A 25,204-nucleotide genomic window follows, 5' to 3' on the forward strand; every position below is an offset into this window, starting at 1 on the left:
ATTTTTCCATTACTTGGATTAGGCAACTAACTGGTCCCAAGTTTTTCTTCATTAAAAGAAAAAGAAAAAACCTCCTTTTAATAAGTGTGTGCTTCACACTTTCAAACTTCAATAGCATAGAATTTTTCACTTGATCAGAAAGCTGATTTAATTTGCTGCTAGGTTAAATGTTAAAGGTTTCAGTCTTATGACCATGAATTCTCAAATTAAATTCAGTGCATTGCTTAAATTTCTAGCTGCAGTGCATTTAGCCTAATTGCTTTGGTAGGTTGGGTGCTTAGTAACTACTACTCTTCTGAATTTTCGTCTTTAAAGGCGAGCAAGGAAATAAGCCTGAGGGGCACAGGTGGGCTAGCATGCTCTTTGGGATTCACCTGTGGGGTCTTTGGATATCCCTTCCAGTCTGACCACATCCTCAGACCATGTCTGATGAGGCTGTTCTGCTGACAAGGGAGAGCATTTAAACACCTGTAGCTTTTAGCTATTTAAGCCCAAATCAGGTTTGAAGCAACAAGAAAGGCTGAGCAAAATGGTTCAGATTTCAGTCAGTTGTCAACTAAATGTGTGCACTGGGCCTTCAACTATTCGGCCAGACACATCTTGATTGCTTCGCTTTTGTTTTCGCCCTTGGAAAGTTGGCTCGATAATACCCTGTAGCCAAAGCAGGCTGGGCTGGGGGGTGCAAGGGAGAATTAACAAAAAACAGAGTTATATTTATTTATTTCCCTGCTTCTGTGAGCCAAGCTACTTGCAGTCATTTTCCATATCCTTGCAATGTTAAATATAAAAATCGTAGGGGCTTTAAATGATCCCACTGATGCAGTCTTTAAGGTGGGCTCTTCTCCTTGGGGACGAGTCGTGATGCAAACACAAGGGTGATGGAAATCATAGAGGAAACTTCCAACCAACACACGCGGAAGGAGCAAGCCCCGAGTGTCTAGTTGTTTCCTCTTTGTTTACAGCATTTTTAAGGCTTTGAGTTCTCACGCAGCATATATGTCATTAAATGGCTGATGCCTCTTTGCACACGTTGTTGTGATGGCCTGTGGCAACCTGAATTAATTGTTTCAGTAGTTGATGGTGGTTACTAGCCGTAATTATTATAATTTGCATTTATAAAAACATCTTTCATCTAAGGATCTCAAAATGCTTTTGCGCACATTTAATTAAGCTTCACAACATCCTGTGAGGTAAGTGTCAAGAGTGTTGTTATATCCATTTTTACATGGGTTTCTCTAAGAAAACAAGGTCAGTCTCTAACGTGACTGGTATTTGGTTCACTTCACACTTGCACAGGACGGAGCAGCTAGCACAGCTGCAGGAATTAGGGGTGCTGAACTAGGTCACTTTGCATCTCCCACATAGCTCTTGCTGTTGCCACGCTGTGTGGACACATGCCCTAAGCCACCACAAACACAGTCGGAGCAACCTCAGCCCAGATTTCCAGCCTGAGACGGCCCTTGCTTTCCCAGGAGCGCTCCAGCAGCAGCAAACTCTTGGGAACAAAAACAGATAAGCACCCTGCCTATTGCACAGTATGGCATAACCCATCCTGCAAAGATCTGTGCTTTCTATAATGTTCTACCTTAACATTTAAGCCTCTGCAGTCTGCGCACAGCAAGACATTTGTAGTGCAGCCAAAGCCAAGAAAGTAGCTGCAAGCAACATAAAGTTACCCTTTACCAGTCACTCGCTTGTTCTAGAGGAGCCTGCAGGCTCCTGAACCTCTCTACCAGCCTTCCACCCAACCTTATGGTCGATCAACACTTCTGAGATCTGCTACATCCTAGATTACTACTTGACTGTGGTTCTTAAAAAGTGAGGATCGACTCAAGCCGGGTAGACTTGGAACTGGAGGAGACGGTTTTCAAAAGCTCATTTCTTCTTCAAACATATGACTATGTTGTTTAAATTGAACCTGGCTCTCTTGTAAGCTCTGTTGATCACCATATTAGCCCTGAGGAAGATAGGTCTAACTAAGTGCTTGCAAATTGAGTAAGAAGTCCTGGGCCATACCTTCACTAGTTCTTTACCATCCCCATCAATTTATAAGGGCTTGTTTACATGTGGCAATGACCAGATTAGCTGTTTTGAAAGAACTCTGCCTGTGGATGCACTTATTCCAAAATAAAAGCCACTTTGCTTTTCTAAATTAAGTGGACAGGTAGAGAGAATGATTATTCTGAATAACGTGAGAAAGTCATTTCATTCCTAAGCAGACCGTTCAGCAGGAATATTCTGAAGCGAGCTGTCTGGCTAATTCCTCACGTTGATGCTTTTTAAGGTACTGATTTAGTTGCACAGTCATCAACAACCAGTTTTGTTCTCGGTGCATCCTTTTCCCGGAGAGGGTGTGCCAATGCGAGGCAAGAGTCGCGTTGTCATTGTCAAAGGTTATGCATACTTCCCTGTCTTTAGCTGACATTATTTCTGCTTAACCTCATAGCATGAAATAATTTCTGAAAACATTCTGGCTTTTTCTAACACCAGAAAGCCGTGATGGAGCACAAATGGAAGAGGCTTCCAGGTGTCCTGCTCCACTCATAGGAGATGCCAGTAGCAGCAGAGGCTATGTCCTGGATGCTTTGGAGGGACGCTCCAGTGAAGCCCAGGGAAAGTTGGCCCTGCTCCCCAATTTAAGCATGTCTGGAGCATCCTTCGGGGATGCTCATCCCTGATTCTTTTCTGTTCCCTTAGTCAACATACAGGATTTATTCTGGTCCACGTTTCTCTTGCGGGGGAAGGAACACCTGGCAGCGAGAGGAGCAGGTCTGGCACAGGAGCATATATCATTTCATTTTGCCTGATGCTGTTGCTTTACTTTCAGGACAGTCATTGGGCTAAACCTGCATTTTTACTGAAGCTTTCTTCTGCTTTTCCTCTCCTCCAAACTTGCTCATGTCTACTGCTGCACAGAAAGGAAAGACGCAGCGGTGACCTGGGGCTTGGGAGAATGCAGTGCCGTGAGAGTCACAGCATCAGCACCGTGGAGGGGGTTTTCTTGTGGCTACCAGAAAACCTTCAGTAACTTCCAATCAGTACTGTTGGGGTCTGTTTCTTTTTTTTAGAAGGGAAGAGATAAAAATTCTGCTCGTGTTATCTCATATTGCAGAAATTGAGACTTGATGGGTGCTATATTATCCTTTTTGGACCTCAGTCACTCCCGAAGATTCAAGATGAACTCTGCCTGCCCAGGCACCAGAGTCGGTGCCCCAGGGAATTTCTTCATATCTAAGGGATATGCAGGATGTGTACTCGCATGCCCTTGCTGCCTCTCAACTCCAGCTGTACATGCAGTTTTGCTTTAGGAACCTGTACCTCCAGTATTGCAATATCTTTTTCAGTCTCTGTCATCAAGAGTTTAAATACAGTTCAGATCAGTGTTAGTGGCCCAGCTCCAAATGAGGAGAATTGCTGCAATTCGTTATCTTGACAAATTAACTGGTCTGAGGCAATTCCTTTTTGAGAGAGATACAATTAGCTAACTCTTGAACTCTAGCCTTGCTCCAGCACTATGGCATAGTTATGCACCTGCTCAAGAAGTGTTGATACTACAACCAGGACTTTCCCACCTGTAAATGCAATTCCTGCACTGAGAGCCTTAGTGTTACCAGCCATGCCTTGCTGTCCTCGTGCTGCTCTCGTACCCCGCTGTAGCCTGGGAGCACGATGCAGACCTTGTTTGTAAAAGACTCTGACCTCAGCTGATTTTAAAAATAGTCTGTCTGAATACCGGGGTGGTCTTGTTGTATAGCCTCTAGGGGAGGGTCGGTGCTGGAAACACAGGGTCCTTGTGAAACCACCAGAAGGGCCTGGCGCAGAGAGTGTTGTGTCAGAGGGACGCATCACCGGTTGTCCCATCCTCTGTTTTGAGTACACCTTCCTGGTCCGGTGGAAAAAGGTGGCTTTCCTACCCCAGCCCACTGCTAGAAAACAGTAGCCCACGCAGACCTGAAATAGATTTTCTTTGGAAAAGGAAGCATCCTTTTAATGGTGTTTTCTCCCTGGGATTTAGGCAGGAATTTCTAGTTGCAGTCCCTCGATCCTTACATACCTGTTGAAAACTGGGTTGCCATCAGGTACAGTACCCCCCTCCTGACGTGGGCAGGATGCCTCAGGGAAGGCAGGGTGACCCCCCGGCCTTGTGAGGTTTCCCACACCTCCTGGCCTGGAGGAGCAGCTCCCTTCTGCCCCTTCCCACCAAGCAATGAAAACACATCCCCAGCTACACATTGTTCTTCCACCCAGTGCGGGCAGATGCACTTTTCATCCATTTCCCTGGGGAAAGCAGCCCCTTCTGCTCTCAGCCATTGCTCACCTGTGGGCATCTTCTTCCCTTGCACAGGATCTCCCAGGTGCTAAAAGATGTCCCTTAACAGTTGGTCCGAACCATTCACTTTTGGAAACTCTGTTTGGGGTACAGCTGTCCTGCAGAAGGCGTATGTTTGCCTACAGCTTTTTTGTATGGACTTGGTGGCTGGGAGTTTCCTTGAGCTCCTTTTTGAACTCCAGGCCTTCAGCATCCAAAACATTTAACCCTCAATTTCTTTTCTGCTTTATCAGTTTGGCCAGCTTCCAGCTGGCAGCATTTATTTGCAGGCTTCCCTTCTGCATCCTGTGTTTGCAGATGTATTTCTCTTTCAATTAACCCCCTGAAATGGTTTTCTTCTCCCCTGAGCCTACCTGCCTCCAGTCTAGCCGGCACATCTCCCTGCTCTGGATGCCCAGAGGGCAGAAGCCAGGAGCAGAGACGCTTGGTCCATGGGCTGGAGGTGCCAAGCAGAGGGTGTGCCCCGTACACAGGCGTCATGAAGAGCAGCTGAAGGAACACGCAAGTTCAGCAGCGCCTGCTTTGCCCGTTGTGGGTTGGGGCTTGCAATGCCAGAGGCGCTTTTGCCTCTGTGGAGTCTCTAGAGCATCACTTAAGAGTAATCAGGTCTTCCCTGAGCTTTCACTGAGATGTTCTGGAGCGTTGCACCCACGTTTTCAGTGCTGCAGCCTTCACCCCAACCAGATGTCTCCACTCACTGGCAGCTTTTGCCCAGCTTTCTTTTAGAACAGGTATTTCTAGATAGTCACTTAAAATGGGGGGGCGGGGAAGAGCAAAAAAAGACCTGGTCTAAAGTACCACTTACTGAACAAAGAAAATGCCTAGTCACCAGGAATGTCCTCTCTCTGCCTGCTGTAATTAGCGAGTAATAGCCGCCGTAGGTGGCTCCTCTTGCGCCTTGGCACTGCAGCTGGTTAACGTGCATCAGCTGTTGCCTGATTCCAAGGCAAACATCAGATGGTCTGGGAAACCGAGAAAATCTAGAGGTGCAAGCTGTCTATTGCTGGGACACTAGTGAAGCCTTTGAAGTGAAAGGGCCTGGAATTGAAGCAAATCCTTGGTCACTCGGTCTCTTTCAGCTGGTGACCCATCACAGTGTGGTACTACATCTGGATCACCCTGTGAGATACACCTGGTTTGTTTAAATAACGTTGGCACTGCTAGAGTGGTTCCTCAGGATTGGCTCCAGGGAGATATAAAATGAGCTTTTCAGCCTATATAGTGATTAGCTTAATTTTGTGTATGATTCTAGCAGAGCAAATGAGTAACAAGAGATTGAATCTCAGCCGGAGCTGGTAAAGACTTGGCATTTCCATTCGCAGAGTTTTAAAGCCAGGTTTGGCTGCAAGCTGCAGACTGCTCAGTGAAATACAGCCGTCTACGCTGAAAAAAAGAGAGAAAGAAGAAAAAGAGTTGTTCTTTGTAAATGTTAACTCCTCCTTTCGTTTTGTCACATAACTTTTATTTTAATTCTTAAATTTCCTGGCACATCCACTGAAACAGTTTTGCTGCTGCTAATGTGCCTATTAGTGAATATGCTGCTAATATGCCCATTCATCCAACCGGTGAAATAATGACATGTTACCTGCCATTAAGGGCTGCTTCTGCCTGGTAGTGATTGAAGTTCCTTATCTTCTCAGGTATCAAATTGTTAAATTACAACACAAATGGGAGATATTCTGATTTAATGTACCTTTTCCAGTTTTCTTAGCAGTAACAGCTGTTCTCAATGAGTTTTAAGAGTACTATAAAAGTAATATTTCCACAATTTCAAATGAAAACATGTCAGCACTAGGAATTAACAAAACGAGGCAAAAATAAACTGGAAAACTAGACCAAAAGAGGCGGAGATGTTTAGAGTTGTATTTTTACACATGCACAAACAAAGCTGTGTGGTTTCCCTGCAGGACTTTGTTGAAATTAAACAATTTTATTAGAATCTGTTTATTTAGAAAGACATTTTCAGGAGAACAATTGTAGCCAGATAAAAGAGCTGACCACACTCAAGTCAGCAATGGAATTTCCTACTGATTTTGATACCAAAAGGATTTTACCCAGTGGCTTTAGAAATAATTTTCATGTAGTTTGAGAAAACCTGGAGTAGAGTTAAGGCAGAGCAACTTGATAATGTGTGAGGTCGTGCTCAGTCTCACGCCTCCTGCAGCGGTTATTTGCCTTTTGAAAAAAAAAACAACAAATAACAAAACACAAAAGCATGAGAGCTCAATTTCAACAGGTCAAAATAAAAAATTTTAAAAACCAAGTTAATGCATAATAAAATATTAACATTCACACGGAAATAGTTATTCAGAAAAGAATTTAAATGCCTAAAAAAACCCAAAAAAAGTGTGATTGTTTGGGTTATTACTAAACTATACTGGTTTATAGCACTGACTTTGCTTAACCATTTGCATTTCTTCAGCCCCCCTTGATTGTTCTGTTCAGAAAATCTCTATGATTTACTTTTTTAAAAAAAAACAACACAACAGTATGCCTGAGGTCTGTGTGGTTCACTTGGAGTTCATTGGGATATATTTGCAACTCCTGAAGCAAAAAACTGGTATTTTATCTTTAGAAGGAGTTACATTTTTTGAACTTATTGAATTTTTCAAAGATCAGCATGAAGAGTTCTGATTAAATGCTTGCTTCAGCGTTTTAAAGGCTTCTTGTGTCCCTGTTGCCTAAGGAGGTCGGACATGACGATTGCTCTGTAAACATCAGATTGTACAGAATTGGCTCTGCATACCATGCCCCGCACACAAAGGAGAAGTCAAACGGCTTCTCTCTCGCTTATCAACTAGTTTATTTTTCATGCCCCAAAAAGGCTATATTTGTACAAGAGCAGCTGCTACTTTGTAAATAATTTAATGGCTTCTGTTAAGTAGAGCTGTCAATTTCGCAAACAATATTACGAGAAGATTTTCATTTTACTGTGGGATTGCATGTTTTAAAATGCATTTTTATTCCTGAAAATTCAGTGGAGGATGCTGGAGAATGGGAACAGCTTCTGATTTGCAGACACAGATCCAAAAGAGAACAGATACGGTTAAATAATGACATATACGTGAGTGGGGAAAGCACGAGATCTCATCACCTGCGTATGATGTTCAGAGAGCATCCTGCTCATTAAAGCGTAGGAAAACTTTCAGTGGTCTTGTAAAGAAACGTATTTGGCTATTTCAGATGTAGCAATAGCAGCTATCGGCAAATTTTGGAAATGCAGAATGTGTATTGTGCAGTTGAGTGTGTACATTATCCTAACACTGATCATGACAAATGGGATTTTATAGATAAAAGGTCATTAGCACAATATAATTCCGATTATTGCGTCTGATAAATGACTTTAATGATGAAACAACAATTTTACCCGCAATACCAACTGTCAAGTTTTTAAAATTCAAATTCAGATTCAAATCCCCAGATTGTAACATGATAAGCAAATAACTAGGTTAGAATTAAAAGCAGCAAGGGTGTGTTGTGCAATAAGACAAAGGAAGATCCCCAGTTACCTGAATATGAAATCTTAGGTGCAGGCTGGGATACTCCAGTGCTAGCACAGAGTCAAGTCTTCACTGAGCACCAAACCCTAGCCAGAGCCCTCACCTAGATGCGAGGACCACCACCCTCTCACAGCCCTGTGGCGTTCCTGCCAAAATCTTCCCCTTTTTAATTAAATGTGGGATGTGTTGCCTCTGTTTAGGGAAGGGCTATGTTGTTTAAACAGCGTTCCTTGTGCATTTGTTTTGCCTGCTGTAGCACTTCTCACAGGGAACACAGTCCAATGTCCCACAACAAAAATGTTTATTTCTTTACTCTAGAGTTCATATCTGATGGTTTTGTGGCTTTGAACCACTCCTGGCATGTGATCCTATCTAATGTTCTACTGTGACACTGCAGCTGTATACCCAGGCTAGAACAGGTTCAGTCCTCGTAACCCGAGGTCAGTTCCAGGTACTTTGTTTCGATATGAGAGTGCAAAGAGACCTGTTTGCACTCCCCTGGGTAAGAAGCCCCCTTATCCCCCAGTTTCGGCTACAAGCGTGCTTGCAGCTGACAGGACTGCTCTGTTTTCCATGCATCCTATGCATCCAGTAGCATTACTTAACAAGGTGTAGCAGCGTGAAATATCAAAGTCGGTGGCCATGGTTGTAGTTGCTCGTGGCATTCATGTGTTGGAAATATGCCACACGAGGACTGGGTGCATCCAGACTGTAGCCCACTCCCCGTTACAGAACTGCTAGGTGCCCCCCAGCACACGTGCGTGAGTTACACTGGTGACTGACGTGAGGAGACTGCTATTTATTCACGTCTGGTTCTCAGCAGGTACGAGAAAACGCAAATGAATGGCATGATGGAAAGAGCAAGACAAAGCTGCCCCCATCCTATTTAGTTTCCTTTCTCAAGACACACTCCTCTCGGGGGTTTACGTTCTGAAACGCCACTGCTCCTTGGAGCTGTGTCAGTGATGTCTTAAGGAGAAGACATGAACTATAATAAATAATTTCATATATTGGTGAAAGTTTGTAACTTTAAGGGGGTAAGTTATGTAGGCCTTAGACATTACCGAGTAGGTGGAAAAAGAAAAAAAAGAGGGGAAAAAAAGATTAATTACACCAGCTTGACTCACACTGTATGTCTTAGCTTTGACATTTGGAAGACTAAGAGGTTTAACGCTTTCCTCAAAAGCGAAGCCCAAATGAAGCGGGAGGCTCTTCAGGAGCCAGCACGCAGTTCCCAGGCAGAAGCGCGGCGACGAGAGCTGTGCTCCCAAGCAGAGGCCATCAAAGTTTGTCCCAGGAGACCTGCGGTGGATTTTTGCTGCACACACATCAGCAGGAATTTTGTTTAAGCCCTTTCCCAGCGTTCTTCACGCATACCAAAAGCAGTTCCTCCTGTGCCTTTTTAAGATCTCTGTATCGCTCCCCTGCTCCTCTTGGCTGCTCGGCCTGCAGCAGGCTCCAAGGAGAGCTCTCTGGAGAAACCTCCTTTGCTTGCCCGTGAGTCGAGTTTCCTAGACGTGCATTGCTCATGCACCTTTCTTCTCTCCTCCTGCTTTTCCTCTTTGGATTTTTTTTATTCAAGCTGGAGGAGAAATTGCACCAGGGCCAGTTTAGCTCCTTTATCTATTGTAATGTGGTGTGCATGCTTGGAGGTGTGTTGCCCCTGACTGAGTTGGTTGCTTTCAGCTGTTCCCCACATAATTGCCCCACCTGTGGGAAACGGCAGCACAGGTGGGGAACGTCGGCTACCTGAGAAAGCCAAATTGGTTGCCACACTTCACCCTCTCTCACCCCACAGATGCTAATAGCATTTAGGTGGCATGAAGAGTAGAAATAGTCTGCAGCAACCTTACAGCATTAGCTTTTTAGGACTTGCAGATTCAGAAACACTTATGAGTAGATTTGCCCTCCTAAGCTGGTGAGTATTCTGGGTCTGGGGCCAAAATGTAAGCGAGCAGTATGGCAGCGCTCACAAAAGCATTATGTCCTTCGCACTGCCCGTGGTGTTGCCATGGGTATCGCACAGATTAGCTTATGCAGGGTCTGGAAAGGCAGAGAACAAGGGGAGAAAAACAGGATTAAAAAAGAAAAAACGCAAAAGGGTCTTAAGATTTTTGAGAAAAATCTTTTAAAGTCTTTATCTGTAACAGGATTTTTTTCTTCCTTAATCCAAACTCTGCTAGCCTGCGGTTTGACTAAATTTTTTATTTATTTATTTTAAGTCTCACACCCAGAATATGCAATTCCTCCTCTATATTTTTAAGTGATTTGGGTCTTTTCAAACTATTTCCTTCGCCAGAGGGCTCAGACTGGAACTTGGGAATTGGAGGCTACTCCTTCCCCTACTCGAAGACTTCAGGTCTCGATTGTGAACAAAAATATTTTTAAACAAAGCTAAGGGAGGTCTTTATTTTTAAAAGAAGGGGTTAGCCATACCTTGTGGGGGAACAATCCAATTAATAAGACTTTGATCTATATGGCAACAGCGAAATACTGGCGCGCAGCAGCCTGTGGCAGCCAGCTGGCCCCTCTGCAGGTGGCAGTTTAGGGGAGGCATTTCCCCCTTGCAGACTAACGCCAACACGCACGCGCTCCCTCCCTTCCAAAAGCTCTTGGACATGTTACTGTTGGTGGTTGTTGGCTACTTGGCCTCCCTTTCAAGGGGAAAAGTCAAGGGTGGAAGCTGTGTCAGTGTGTGGTTTTCTGTTTGGTTTGGTCCGTTACAAGAGAGGGAAGCCTTGTCCTTACTGACACCTAAGGCAAACAGTTGGCGACTGGATGGGTACTTTAAAATGAAGTAAGCCTGATACCGTGTCTTGATTCATCCTAAAGAGCTCCTGGGGCAGTCAGACGAGGAAGACCCACCTCGTGAAGCTGTCGTGGACCTACCGTCAGAGCACAGAGGCGAGCGCGACCCAGCTGCCCGCGGGGTGGCCGGCAGAGCAGCGGCGCAGGGCTGCGCCCACAGGTGGGTGGCACGGGCAGGGGCACGCGGGCAGCAAAGGAGTTGTGTAGGGCTAAGGAATATCCCCTGTTGCCCTAACAGAAAATGGAAGGGAGGGGGAGAACAATGAACTAAAATACTTTTGAAATGTACGTTGGATATTCTGAACTTTCCTGACAACCTCGGTTGTCATCTGCACCAGGGCTGTAAACACAACAAAGCATGAAGTCACTAAGCAGGAACTAAGAACAACTTGGAAGGCAGAAGGACATGGCATGGGCACAAAGTGATCTCCAGAAACATAGTCAGTTGGCGAGCACTTCACATGCACTAGCACAACCATTTTCAAATTAAACCATTTAGGCAAATGCAGCCTTCCTTGATGAATGTGCAAAGAGGGAAATACTTCAGTGGAAATGCAGCGAATTAACAGCCACGGGTGGTAAACAGAACTTTAAAAAACCTAACACGATCCTCACAGATTTTTGTAAGCTCATTACTAGCCTGTGATCAAAATACCTGGGATGATCTTCCAAGAGTGCCCTTCTCCCAAAGTTGATTAAAACCTGGAACTCACCTATATTATGAGAGAAACAACAGGTCTGACGACTGAGCGTTTTTCAGTGCTTCTGTTGCTGGTGATCCAGCACACCACCTTGCAACGGATGGGAAATTACCATGAAACAGCTCTTCTGCAAAGATTCAGAGATATATTTCTCTTACTTTTCTTCATGCAATCTTGATAGAAAAGAAACAATTATTCATTCCCAGTGAGTATATAGATGCAGTTATTTTCTATGCCTGCTGTATATGTAGGAACATTTTTTAGTGAATCTGGTGTGAGCACTTTGAACTTCCACACTGACAAATCATCCTGGACACGTGTGTACAAATGTGCTGAACGTTCTTTATGTGGGCAAGAAACACGTTTCTTTCTCCTTCTGGAAATCTGTATATTAGCTAGTTTTCTGTCTTTCCTCACATAAAGAGATAGAGCTTTTGCAGTACTAGGTATAATATCCATTATAGCAGCTGCACACCGCTAGTGAAATACTTATTTTATACATTTATATTGGGATACAGAACACTATCTAAAGCTTTCAGAGATACCTAGTGGATTTAGAGATGGCACCTGTTTTTAAAAATATAGCACACAATTATTCTGTCTTAACTTTCGGGACGGAGATAGCAGCATATTGATGTGGGCAGATAGCAAACACAGTAAGCTCGTGCTGGGGACTGTATTGACTGCAGAGGACTTCTCCAACGCTCCGATGAAAGGAGCTCCTTTAACAGCACATAGAGCAGAGGCTATCCCAGCACGCCTCTGATCCCAAGGTGTAAGCACGCTGTTCTCCCTTCGGCTCACCGTTTCCCTTTCGGAGCTGGCTATGATTCACACATCTCTGGCAGTCCCGTGTCTGCCTTCGTCGGGCGCCTTGGGGCAGAGACGGCAGAGTTCAACTTCCCTCCTACTGCTGGGCTCCCCGGCTTGACCACATTTGCCCGCGCCTGCCCAGGTGGCCACCAAAAGTTGCTGAGCCTCACGAGCAGCTCCTTGCAACCGCTGGCACTGCATAAACTGCTGGGATTTCCCGAGGCTTTTGTTTGCCTCTTGGAGGTTGGTGAGTACAAAGCGAGCTCCCCACCCACACCACCAGCTCCCCACCTCACGCCCGGCACTCGAGCTGGCCTCCCCCAGCAGAGGCCGGAGTTGTGGGTTGCCTCTCGCAGAGCTGCAAAAGAAAACCCCTCGCAGCTCCCCAGCTGGCCACAGTGCTGGGAGCCTGCCAGCACGGGCTGAAGTCTTCAAGGCACTCGCTGTGACAATGCCAGCCGGCTGGGAAGGTCACCTGCCGAGGCACAGGTGACTCCAACAGCCTCTTCTTTGTGCTGAAAAAACCCCACGGATGGTTGTGAGCATGTACCTGCGGCTTGTGTTTTGCCTCCAGTTTCACAGAGTTTGTTTTCTATAATACATCTGCTGCCAAGTCTGCGTCAGACTTCTTCATGTGAAGAAATCTGTGTAAGAAAGGAAGGGTTTGAGCGTTTGGTGCCTACAGAAATAGCGACGTTCTCAGTTCTGCAGTCACTGCGATGTTGCGTCTCTACTCCAGCATTACTAGAGATTTGGCTGCCTAATCTGAGACATCAGCAAAGGACACAGTTTGTAACGAATAGATGGTTGCGCAGCACTTGAGGAAATTTCTTTAAATTGATCCAGCTTGTGAACCCAAAATTAAATCGCATTTGCTTTCTGCTGCCTTTCACTTGAAAACTGGGGACGACAACACCTTACTAAAGCGGGGTGAAGTTCGTGAAGTCGCAGATGTATAGTGCTTGCAGCTGAGTGTCTTAGTAGTGCACAGCAACATTATTATTCTAACCAATTTCCCACATCACAAATTCATATCTGACATTTCCCCTGTCCACTTCTTCCCAGCCTCCAACCACTACCCGCAGTTTCAAAATCAATAATCGGGACACATCCTCCCTCCTGCAAAGGCTCTCTGTTGTTCGTTAGCTTGGTCATTTTTTGTTTCACTATTGACTTTCTCCACTTCTCATGCTGTTTAAGGCTAGTCTTTGGTGTTTATGTATTCTGCTCACCAGTGAGATAAATGTACATCCTGAATAATTTCCTATTTACTTCGGAAGTCTTTCCCCTCAAGAAAAGCAAAAGAAGAAAATTCCGTTCTTGTGGTAGATAGACCTCTGTGCTTCTCCGTTCCCTAACCCCGGTCACAGTACGGCCTCCTGCCTTGGCCAGGGTGCTTCAGCCACGCTTCATAGGTATTACTGGAGGCAACCTGTTGATCTACCTCCTCAGCATCATTTAAAGCCTCGAGATACTGTCTTGGGGGGCTTGATTTATCATCCGGGAAGCAAGGTTAATCTTTAGCTTTTGTTTGCTTCATCCCCTGCGCGTTGGCATACTGTGACATCCCACAGCAAACGTCCTTGCTGGGGGTGTGACAAGAGTCAGCTCACCCGTGCCGATGGCTCATTTCTGTTGTCACCCCGCAGAGCTCCCCGCCGGGTCACAGACCTCAGCCGAGGCCACCCCGACGGTGGAGCTAGCGGAACAGCTGAACGTGTTTTGAGAAGAGCATTGAGCCAGGTCACCTCCAGCTCACGTCCAACCCAGAACGAACCTCTTCCTTGCCAGCTGAGCACCAGTGGTCAGTGTCATTAATCTTGCAATAAAATCCCCACAGCCTCGTCTGTGCAAGCGAGTTGTAAGTCACGCCAAGGCAGCAGCGCCGCTCGTGCACTTGCCTGCATTACTTCGGGTGCTGCCGGGCTCCGCTGCCTCCCGGGTGGCCGTGGCTCCCTGCATCTCTGTGGGGCACCGCGACGGGACTTCGCAGGTGCTCAGTGAGAGTACTCGGTAGCTGCTCTCTCTTCTTTCCCCGAGCCCTTTGTCGTCTGCCTTGGCTTTACAACCTTGTACCAGCTAGTCGCACCAAACTTGTGAAGTCGGTCGACCACATTACTGCGTCTCTAACGCTACCACCCCTATCAGACCCAGACACTGCCCACATCTGTATCTCAGCTAAGGTCCTGGAAGCTCATCTCCAGCACATACCTGGACTTTGTTCTTTCTTTTATTTCAATCTTGGCAGTGTTTTGGGACAGCTGAGGCTTATCTCATGAATTACACCGAGGCAGAAGCCCTGTGAAGACTAGCAGAAGACATTTCTGGTTAACTTAGTTAATAAACCTTGTTGCTGACAACCTTCAGGGAGACTGGCATCTGCATATGTGTAACAGAAGCCCAGTTTTCAGGCTGCATTATTAATAAATCACTTCATTTAACTCTTCACATCATCATCTCCTTTGCCTAACAAGGAAAGCCGTTGCCTGGGACAGACAGGGGAAGCAAAGGACAGAAAAGGCTGGAACCAAAATAATAATTCGTAAAATAGTCTCAAGGTTAGGGTTAGAGAACTTCCTGTAGGCGAGATCTGGCTTCTCTTCTTGCCTTGACAGTCAGAAAGCTTTACAGACAGAGAAAGGGCTCAGCTCCATGCACTTGATGAGAGCAGCAGCAGTGTGGCTGTCGGGGAGAGCTGTGGGCAGCATCCTGAGCTGGGCGCACAGCAACTTGGGGACAGTAGAGAATTCAGGGCAACACTCCAGATAGAGGCATTTTATTTGCTGTGTCATTTCTTTCACTCTTGACATGAACAGGAAAGTTAAATACCACCAGCAATGCACAGTCCATGAATAATTTTGCAAGACAAAGCTCTCCCCTCTGGCTCACATTTGCCATTGGCCATTGCCATTGCCTCCCTCCAAGTGTCAGATACATTACAGCCTAGCAATCCTTGTCCTCTCATTATTCTTGTTACCTGTTTATGGAAACTTTTTGATTAACGGAACCCTTTTGCTGCCTGTAGATGAGGAAAACATTTTCAGAAGGTATGGAGGCTGTTGCTCAGAGGACCAAGGTAGCATACCGATCCTCTGGACAACACCTCAAAGGAGCTGTTTGACTGTGGGACAGCTTATCTCTGGGTGAGTCAACCAGTGAGTGCTGTAAGCGTGCCGGAGCTTGGCACAGGGTCAGCACAGAGCTATGGCTGCCCCCACTGCTCTGCCATCAGCATTGCTAACTGCGGTGTGGGTCTGCTCCCCGTCAGTGTGTCCTTCTGTTGCCTCACCATAATGCATTGTGGGTTTCAGTATCTTGCATTTGTAGTGTCAGGATGTGTGTGAGGCTGGGCTGGAGCCACCTACCTTGTCCCCATCCCCAAACCAGAATGACTCCTACTTTAGTTAGGATATCTCCTATTTTAGTGGGAGTGGTTAAGGTAGAAGGCAAAAATTTATATCATCACAGTGACATTTATCATAAAACTTTCCTGTTGCTTATGTACTTAAAGATGCACATATTTATACCTCTCTGCAAGGTTTTTATTTACGTTCAGAAGCATATTTGTATATTTTTAGCCTGTAGCACCACTGATCAAACCTCAGGAAGCATTAAGAGAAAACTGCGTGGCAGTCTTTCATATCTGTGTATGTTGGTTATTAAATCAGCATAAAGAGAGAGAGAATTAAGAGTTACCCCGCTGCATACTTTTGTGTGTCACATTAAAAAAAATTCCTTGCTCCACTGTTCCATGCAATTAAACAAAATATTGCCATTATGGCACTTCCATTTGTTCTTCCACCATCAATTATCTTTTTCAGAAGTCCTCTTTAACCAGGAAGCAAACTTCTTCAAATAGCAGGTCTTCAAATAGCAGGAATATAAGCTGAGAAATACGGTCTGCCACGGGTCCGGGAGTAATCTTACAAGCTGCTGTATCTGTCCTAGCAATTTTCAGTTCCAAAGTAACTCTATTACGAGGCGTGCTGCGGGGATGTGGCGATGGGGTGTAGGAAATTCATCGTGGAAGTGGTATCCAGCAGCTCAGCAGTGTTAATCCTGCCCGGCTGCTGCAGCATCCCTTCTCATCCTTCAGCATTGTGCAGCCCCGGTGAAGGCAACAGGAGCTTCACGTGCACCAAGAACGCAACAGCGGGCAAATGCATGTGGCTCTGTGTGAAGTTGCACTCTCAATTTCTACATCTGTAAAACTGAGATAATACATTACCAACTTCAAAGGGGTGTTGGGCAAATTAATTAGTCAGCGATGCATACAGCACCTTGAAAACACGAAATTAACTCTTATTAGCCCATAAGTACTCGAGATGCATCAAGGTGCATTCTATGGCCTCTTGATTCCAGACAAAGGTCCTCTTGATTAAATTAGATTGCTAATGTATTAACGTGTTAGCACACTTAAAGAAAGAAAAGTTTGAAAAAGCAATTTGGCTTCATCACATGAGCAGCGTGTATACTTAATGGAAATTTTTCCAGCATTCACAAAACAAAGAAAAATCAATAAAATGTCTGCCAACTGTTCCACTGAAAACATTTTATAATCTATAGCACCGAGAATCCCAAGCCAAGATAAACCAGCGTTGCTGACAGAAAATACTGACAATTATTTTACATTGATTCAACTTGGCCCAGCCCAGACTGACCTTGTTTATTCATCTCAGTCTCTTAATTCATATTAACTTGGCATCAAACTGGGACATGTGGCATGTGGGCTGAAGACCCATTTCTGTATCTTAGATTCAGATAAATGTAGCGCATTGAGTACTTCCAGTGCCTTGAGCTCTTAGGTAGATTTATGTGCATTAGACAGAACTGGTTATGTTCCTTTTATCCCCGCTGGGCTTTTCATGTCTGTTGACTGTAAAACTAGAGGCTTGGTAGAGGTAACATCTTCTTCTAAGCCTTCGGATATACATGAAATCCTCCCAGTATTGGTCAATTTTAAAGACACATCCAAAGAGGATGGAGGGTTTTAAGCTCTTTTAAAACATAAAAATAGAAGGGTTATGGCAATTTGGCAGCCAAAAAAGCAATTTGCAGGTCTCGGCAGAATCCGAGGCTCTCTGTAAGAAAGCTGATCAAGACACTACGGAGGAGATAATGGGGTCGAAGAGCAGAAGAATCCCTCCGTTTTTGCAACCAGCATAATCTGGTCTCCAATGAAGTTTCTTAGTTTCTTTTGCTGAACCAATAAAGCTTAGCGTGATGGGAGAGTTGCATTACTGCAGCTTAAAAGTGTCTCGGGGAAAGCTGATGAGGAGAGTTGCTTTTAGTTGCTTTACAGATGCCCAGCTGCTTGCACAGCCATCGCCCAACTGGTAGCGTGAAGACAAAGGCGCAGGGAAAATCTGAGCTTTTTCTTTAATTATCTATGTTCTCATCAGCAGTAAAGGGCTTTTTATTCTTGGAATGTACTATTTGTATTATCAGAGCCTAGCGAGGTTTCGCACTGTGGCAGTTAACAAATTGGGTGCCACACAAAAACGTTCGCATTTCCATTCTCACAGCTGCCCTGCTGTCACACCTAAGAGCCACCCTTGAGTAAAACACTACTTGCTGTCAAACATGACTACATCCGTGGAGGAGGAAAAGCCACCCAAATGAGGAGACTCCCCCCAGAGGGGTTCCCAGCTGGCCTGGCGTGAGAGGTTTAGTTTATTTTCTCTGTTCGACTCGATCTTGCTGAACCCTCGGACTTCACCAGGCGCTTGGCAGTGTGTGGGCAGCAGGGCAAGCGGCAAGTCGGCAAGCCAAGGTAGCACAAGATGGCCTCCATGTTTCCAGTTCCACTGTCTTGGGAGTGGATTGCCTTTCCACGTGCCTACGTAAGCAGAGATTAATGGTGAGTGAAGAAACCGAGATGAGCAAAACAAACAAAAGAAAGAAAAAAAATCCATCTGTATTTCCATAGCACATAGCTGGCATTTTCCTCCCTGCAGCTCCTTGGCAACTTGGATTTCAGTGATGGAAGCAGTGTGGGGACAGGATTTAACTTCAAAACTCACAGAAAATCAGTGCTGCCTTTTGGGTCTGATGTCCTCGTCTGCTGGCACCCACCCAACCGCCTCCGTGCAGGGCTGCTGCGGTGCCAGGCGCCTGCTACACGTGTTGCACATCCCCAGCCTGTCCTGCTTAACAAAACTTAAATTGCTCCAGAAAACACCAGCTTTACACCACATCTTTGAATGACAGGATGGTGCTGGAGCGACTGCACAGCCAAATGAGTGAACCTAGTGACGCTCAGTCAACAAACGTGCTGGCATCTGATAAAAAAGAGCTACAGTTTGTAGCCAGGGAATTACACAGGCTGCTGTGTACTTGAAAAGGCAGAAAACAAATGAAACAGCTTTGCTGTGCTATGCAGCATCTCCCCAAGTCTTCAGTCCGTGCTCCCTCCCTTCCTATCACTTTTGTTTTGTTTTCAAAGACCCACCAGCCGTGGGCAGGCAGAGGACAAGGAGCATAAGCCTGGAGCAGATGGCCATGCCACCTTCCTGACGGGGAAACCCTTTTCCAGCAGCCAGGAAGGTAAGCGAGGGAGTCTCTTGCAGGTATGCCCAAGGGGGTGAACCTAGAAATAATGGTGAAATGGAAATAATACCTGGGAAAAGAACTTGGATCTAGGAGGGCAAATAAGGCAGTGGCATTGCAGCGTGAGCTTGGTTTGAGTATCGCTAGCAGGGAGAGGCCCAAGGACTCGGCCACCAGCTCTCGCAGCATAGACTAAATCAACTGATGGGATGAGCATCCTTGTCTTGCAGCGCTGTGCATGACTTGACAAAGACAGGCAAAGTGTTGGTTAGTTTTGGTCCTTGTTGCTCTGTTACTGGGGGCACAATGGCCACCAGCATAGCCTCACCAGCTACGTGTCTTGTGAAGCCATATTTTGCACTACTTGGGGGGGGGGGGGGGAGGGGCGGGGGCATCCTCCCTCAGTGGTGTCTCTGTCACAGGAGAGTCAAAGTAGTGCTACAGTCTGACAGAGGAGGAGCCCAGCACGAAGAAGGCACGGTTAAAGGGCCACCCTGTAAAGTCAGCCAGGTGCATGTAAGAGTATTTGCACAAGGGGTGAGATGGGGCTTTTTATCTCCTGCTGGTGCAGGTGTCCCACCACTGCAGTGACAGGTACGTAGGAGCAGAGCCAGTCTCCAGCCACACTGGCACAGAGTCAAGGCGTTAACTGCGGTTCCTGTAGCCACAACTGAAATGGTCTCAAACGAGCCAGCTACGGGTGCACTTCCACGTGACGGTGAAGCCGCTAGCAGCTGGCCACCATCGGAACGGGAAGGTCCTGCATCCCCCTCACCGCCGCCTGCCGTCCACCTTCACGGGATCATGAAGGCAGCCACCGGCACGTTAACCCAACCCAAAAAATGGATGTTTTCTTTCCCGTGGGCTTTTGCCCGTCCCCTGAACCAAATTGCCTTGCCTGGGGATGGGAGGACACCACAGGCGGCACCAGGCGAGGGGCAGAAACGCGTTGCCTGCAGCAGGACTGCTTTTTGATGTTGGCAGCTGTTAATGGGGCTCAAGCTGTAACACGAAGCCTCATCCCCGGCACCTCCAGCAGCCAACTGACGGCACTCGGCTGCACAACCCTCCGAGACACGGGCCGAGCGCGCAGGCAGCAGCCCGGACCGAGCCCCACCACCCAGGCAGGAGGTGTGCTGCAGCCACCGCTGTCACTGTGGGCACCCCACGCCTGCCACGGCTCCCCGCCAGGCTGGGACGACATGGGAACCCTGATCCATCACCGGCCTTGCGTCACCACTGCCCTATCCGCAAAAATCACAGTTGCTTTAACTTGGGGGTTGAGGGAATATACATATCCCACATGTGTAGACTTGTATAAGCAATATATTAAACATTTGAATTCATCCATTGAATAAGAGGCTATAAAATAGCTGTGTCCTATCAAAAAAGTGAAGGAGTTACCTAATACCGTAGCCTTGTTTGTTTGGGGTTTTCAGCACGTTAAACGGAATGTAAATAACATGGTGATCTTTTTTCTTTTTTTTTGAAGGAAATCTGAGAGCAGTTCCTTCAGAACAGGTAACCCATTTGTGATTTATTTTTTTATTTCTGCTTATTATTATTTACTCTTATTTTGCAGCTTCCTGAAACTCCCCGAGCCTGTCCCTGCAAGCTGTCTGCCTGCAGGGCTCTCGCTGAAATTGGTAGAAATGCTCCTGTGCACGCTGCTAGAGCGGGGCTTCGTCTGCAGCTTTGAATTGAGCGCAGCGCATAAAAGTCGAAAATTATTACCCGATGCCTGTTGGATGGGGCCTAAGAAAGAACTTATTGTCCTTCATCCACGTTCATCTTACACGAACTAGCCAGTGCTCGTATTGGTGCTTTCAAGAGCGAGACCACAGTAAAGAGGGGTGAAATACTACCCTATGGTTTCATGATCACTTTAAGCTGATTTAACTGCAAGGTGCTGCCAAAGAAGGTGGATGGTCCCTTCCCCCAGCGCCAGGCTCGAGCCTGTGTCCTCCTCCCTCCCGCACCCGCTTGGGCTTCCAGCCGCAAGAAGCTCCCCGGGCAGGAGAGGAGGAGACCTCCAGGTGGGCATGGGGACCCTGCCCTGTCCCCCAAAGCCATCAGCTGCCCCCATCTCTGGGGGCCGTTCCCCCCCAGCCTGCTCTGGTGCCCCGGGTGGCTGGGTGTCCTGGGGGTGCGGATGGAGCGCAGGCGTAGGGGGAGCCTGGCTCCAGAGCTGGTGAGTCAGCAGCGTGCAGCACCAGAGCACTCCTTCAGTTCTGCTTTAAAGGAAAACAGGGAAAATAAAATAAAATAAAATAACATAAATAAAAGCTGTCTGGCAGCAGCGTGGATGAAGGCACAAGAGTGCCTGTATTGTAGCCTCCATTTTAGCCTCCTCCCAATTACAGTTCTTGTTGAAACTTTTATTTTTGAGGCCAAAGCATTCAATGTTTGGCCTTGATACAAGCAGATCATTAAAAGGAAAAAAAAAAAAAAAGAAAAGAAAGGAAACACTTCAACCTCCCAGCGGAGCACGATGGCACTTATTTATTCCTTTCATTACAAAACCAGCCCGTGCCAAGTAAAATCGTGCTCTAAGAGCTGTTCTACCAGTCCCGAAGCACTGGAGAACAACACGTGCCGGCCCCACCTCTGCAGCCTCCCGTGGGCCCCGGCACATTTTGCCTGGGTGGAGGATGGGGAAAGGCTGGGGAGCAGGTGACAGAGTTCGCTGCGCTGGGGTCGCGCTGGCGGGGAGTCCCTCGATTCAAAAGAAAGTCCCCTGTTGCCTTTTGATGGCTTTGCTTGCTTCAGGATACAGAGTAAGGTAAAATATAGCAGCGGTGATGGTCTGGGGATGTTGTGGGATTCCTGGGTTTGCAGGTGGGTTATCCAGCAGGTAGCTGCTCCTCCCCTGAGCTGCGTGTAAGATGCTCCTTATCCTCACCTAAGCAGTTGAATTAATAAACTCAGAAGCGCATCTGAAAGCTCTGGACTATGACAAGAAGATCCATGAGTGCAAACGTACAGGCTGTGTAATGAGAGTGATACAAAGAAGAAAGCTTTGCCGTCACATCGTTCAGGACAACAAGGGAGCATCCTTAGTTCCAAAAAGCTACTGCAGCGGAGCGGTCAGCATTGCTGAAAGCTGCCAGGTCAAAGCGTGACCTCTACGACCGTGGTGGAGGTGCCCTGATTTCCCCACAGGTCGCCGAGCTGCCATGGGAAAGCGGGACACCTCCATCCCTGCAGCGCTGCTGTTCCTCGCAGGACCGAGGAGAGGAGGCAGCAGCTCTGGTGAGAGCTTGGGCAATGACTTGTTGGGTAAGGGGCAGCCTGGTGTGCGCACACCAGGTTTTTTTGGAGTACAAAAGCCATCCACGCAACACTTTGTAGTTCTGGGAATACATTTCCAACATGATTCTGTCCTGACTTTTAATGACATGTGGGAATTCAGAAGTTTGGGAGCAGTTGGGTACCAATGCAGGAGCCGGCACCCAGCAAATCAGAGCAGCCCCTTCTAGCTGAACCGACCTCTGGTTTTAGTTCAACCCATCCCAAGGGCAACCCAAACCCACTGTCGGCAGTGGCTCTGCACCTGGAACCACCAGCCTGCTGCATCAGTGCCAGCATTTGATGGACAGCCCATCCCCAAGGTCCCACTTTCACCCTCCTGCCCCCCCAGGCTGGCGTCCCTCCACCGCTACTTCCCGCACGTTGCTTAGAGGAAGCCCTCACAATACCGGGCTCGGTGCCACGCGAGGGGAGCACACCCAGAGCCCAGCCCTTCTTGCACAGGCAATTCGGCAGGAGGATCTCTGCAGCAGCGAGCTGGAGGATTTGCTTTGCCCCACTTTGCCAGTTCATTGCCCAAAGGCTGGAACCAGAAGTGACCTGTCCCCGGTGCAGATGGCCACGGAGTCCTCAGCAGGGGCATATCTGACACAGACCCATCTTTTGTAGGTGCATCGTAACGCACGTCTTCCTCGCTTGCTGCTGCCCTCAGCTATGAGGAAGCTTCTCCTCCCTGAAACTGCAAAGATCATGCAACAAACTGTTCCCAGTCACCTGCCAGAGCAGTTGGCTGTCACACAGCCAAACAACGCTCGAGCTTTGTTTTCTAGAGGAAAGCATTAGCCCTACAGCACGCAAGCGGCAGCTCAGAGGGAGGCAGTGCTACCACGGGGGCCACCTGCACCCCTGCCAGTGGTCCTGGTGGCTTCGTGCTAGCGCAGGGCACGTGTGTGCCAGCTGCAGCCCCTTGGTGCATGGGTGATGATGGGCGAGGACAAATGCAGACTGCACAGCTTTGCCAAGCTGTTTTGGGACCATTGCTGGCCAGAGGGTCCCATTGCTGAGCATGGGGGTGGTGACAGCATGGGTAGTTGCCAGAGGAGCGAGAATAACCTGCGGCTTTTTTTGCCCTGTGCAAGCAGGGGCGAAGCAAGTGAGAAGCGAGCATCCCATCCGCAGGATTTGTTGAGGCCAGGATCTGGCATTCATGTTCAGTTCTGTCTTCCAGGAAGGGCTGGAGATGGGGTGAGGGCAGCCTCCAGGGCCATGCCAGCCTGCTCTGGCTGCTTTGAGCAGGGCGATCTCCAGAGGTCCCTCCTCGCCTGCGTTATTCTGTTGTTTGATAAGCTTGAGCAACCTACGTGGGTTGGTTCAGTGTCTCCATGTAGCAGTGCCCAGCCTTAGATAAGCAAAACTAAACCTCCAAACACCCTGGCCACCAACCTCGGTACAAACAAGACCCTTTGGAAAACGTGAATCTCAAGTGCTCTGTAGTTTCTGGGCTGAAGACTGGCCTTACTTGCGGCAATTTGAGATGCTGAAGCCAGCGGTGCCTTGTGGCTACCGAATGGTTGGTTTAGTGTATTAGCACCCAATAACCTGTTGGCCAGAAGGGTTCCGTACGGTGCCATCCAAGGGAAGGAAGGCACTTCCAGTGAAAGGGAGCAGTACCTATGGATCCTAACAACAGGCATGTCCTTCCACATAGCTTTTCCTGCAGCCTGGAATCAGGCAGTCTCCACCTGAAAAAAAATAAGTGTTTAAGGTAATTCCCTGTGGCTCCTTCATTTATTCCTCTCTCCCACTCCCGTCCTTTCCCACCTTCATCATGCCCTTGAGAGTAATGCCCAGGAGAACAAGCGTAGCCTCCCGGGAGCGATGCGGCGCTGCGGGGAAGAGGTTTCTCTGTATTTCCTGCTCCAGGAGACGGAAGGGATCCTCTGTTCTGCCTCAGACCTGAGGAGCCCGAGCCAACCGCTGCCTGCGTCCTGCTATCCCTGCAGGTCCAAGAGGGCTTAGTGGCTTTTCAATTACAGGGTGTGCCTTCCCGAGCCGCTCCTCCCTTCGCCCGCCGGAGCGGGACCACATCATTACCATGCAAAGCCCCACGATCTGAACTCTCCAGGGCACAAGTGGATGCTCTCCTGTCAGGATATTCATGTTTTCCTTCTCTGGCTGAGTAGCTGCTCATTACCATAGGCAGCAGCACTGCGATGCTGGCTTCCCCTCTTCCTAGACAGCCCTTTTCCTCCACCATGAAAATCGACTCTCATCAAATTATTAGGGCTTCTTTTATTGCTGGGATGCTACATAAGAAAAGATGCAGATGTCAGAAGAGGATTCCAGTCATTATCACTCTTCAGCCTTTGATTAACATTAAACACCTCTACGAGCTTGATGCCACATCACAGGCTTCCCACGCAACACCACCAAGCCTGCTTTAGCGTGACCAGAGAGGTTTGCAAATTGTTTGTTTTTTTAAAGTATTTTTAAATAAAGCAGCTAGATGGGTCTGCAGAGCTGGGTTCTCGTTAACCTCTGCCCAGACAGAGGCAGGAATCGCAAAAGCTAGGTCAGATACCTATCATCTGATGCAGCTGGGACCCTGAGCCTTGAGCAACAGGGACCTACCCAAACAACCTTGAACTCTGAATGGTCAAACATGATGTGGTGGTTTGTTTCATTCGTTTTCTTCAGTCTGCATTCACCTTCCCACCTCATCCCTTGGTCCCCAGAGCAGAAACCCCTCTGCATCAGGCACTGACACAGTCCCAGGGAAAAAGGAGCCACCCCTTACCTGCAGCCACTGATGCTCCTCAAGGCTAACGTACTGCTGTGGCTGCCCTGCAGAAAAACCTTTTGTATTTTTTTGGAGCCTCCAACAAGTGCCAAGCTTGCAGCCACCCTAAAGCCAAGGCATATGCACACAGCCCCCTCCCCGCCGAGGGCTGCTGCTGAGCGAGGCTCCTCGTAACCTCCTTGAGGGCACCTGAGCAGCACCTGCAGCGGTGATGCTGTGTGTCAAGTTTCAGCACTGTGATGATGTGGTGGGGCTGGGACGCAAGCGCTGCTCTGGATGGCATGCCGAGGACTTTTCCCGTCATCTTCAAAACACCTCCGAGAATTTACAGGGGGTCATGTTGTGACAGGGCCACTTCCCGCCATCTCCCTGCAAGGGCTGTGGCCGGCAATGGGCTGGAAACAACCCTCCGTGCCCACGCGGCACTTGTTCTGAGCCGTCGCACCTCTGCTCG

General features: G+C 47.6%; 1 protein-coding gene across 3 annotated transcripts in view; it reads left to right on the forward strand.

The window, feature by feature from the left end:
- WDPCP (WD repeat containing planar cell polarity effector) overlaps positions 1-25,204 on the forward strand; it is a 103,958-nt gene that overhangs the window by 77,330 nt on the left and 1,424 nt on the right. For 2 of the 3 annotated variants that reach the window (XM_056344356.1, XM_056344353.1), the window contains 3 exons: positions 10,663-10,798; positions 18,598-18,698; positions 20,194-20,222. In XM_056344356.1, coding sequence (XP_056200331.1) covers positions 10,663-10,798; positions 18,598-18,698; positions 20,194-20,222 — 266 coding nt within the window. Of the gene's footprint in view, positions 1-10,662; positions 10,799-18,597; positions 18,699-20,193; positions 20,223-20,283; positions 20,566-25,204 lie in introns of those variants that run through there. The other variant, XM_056344354.1, reaches the window with a different exon arrangement.

This window comes from Falco biarmicus, chromosome 6, assembly GCF_023638135.1.
Source record: "Falco biarmicus isolate bFalBia1 chromosome 6, bFalBia1.pri, whole genome shotgun sequence".
Taxonomy (NCBI): Eukaryota; Metazoa; Chordata; class Aves; order Falconiformes; family Falconidae; genus Falco; species Falco biarmicus.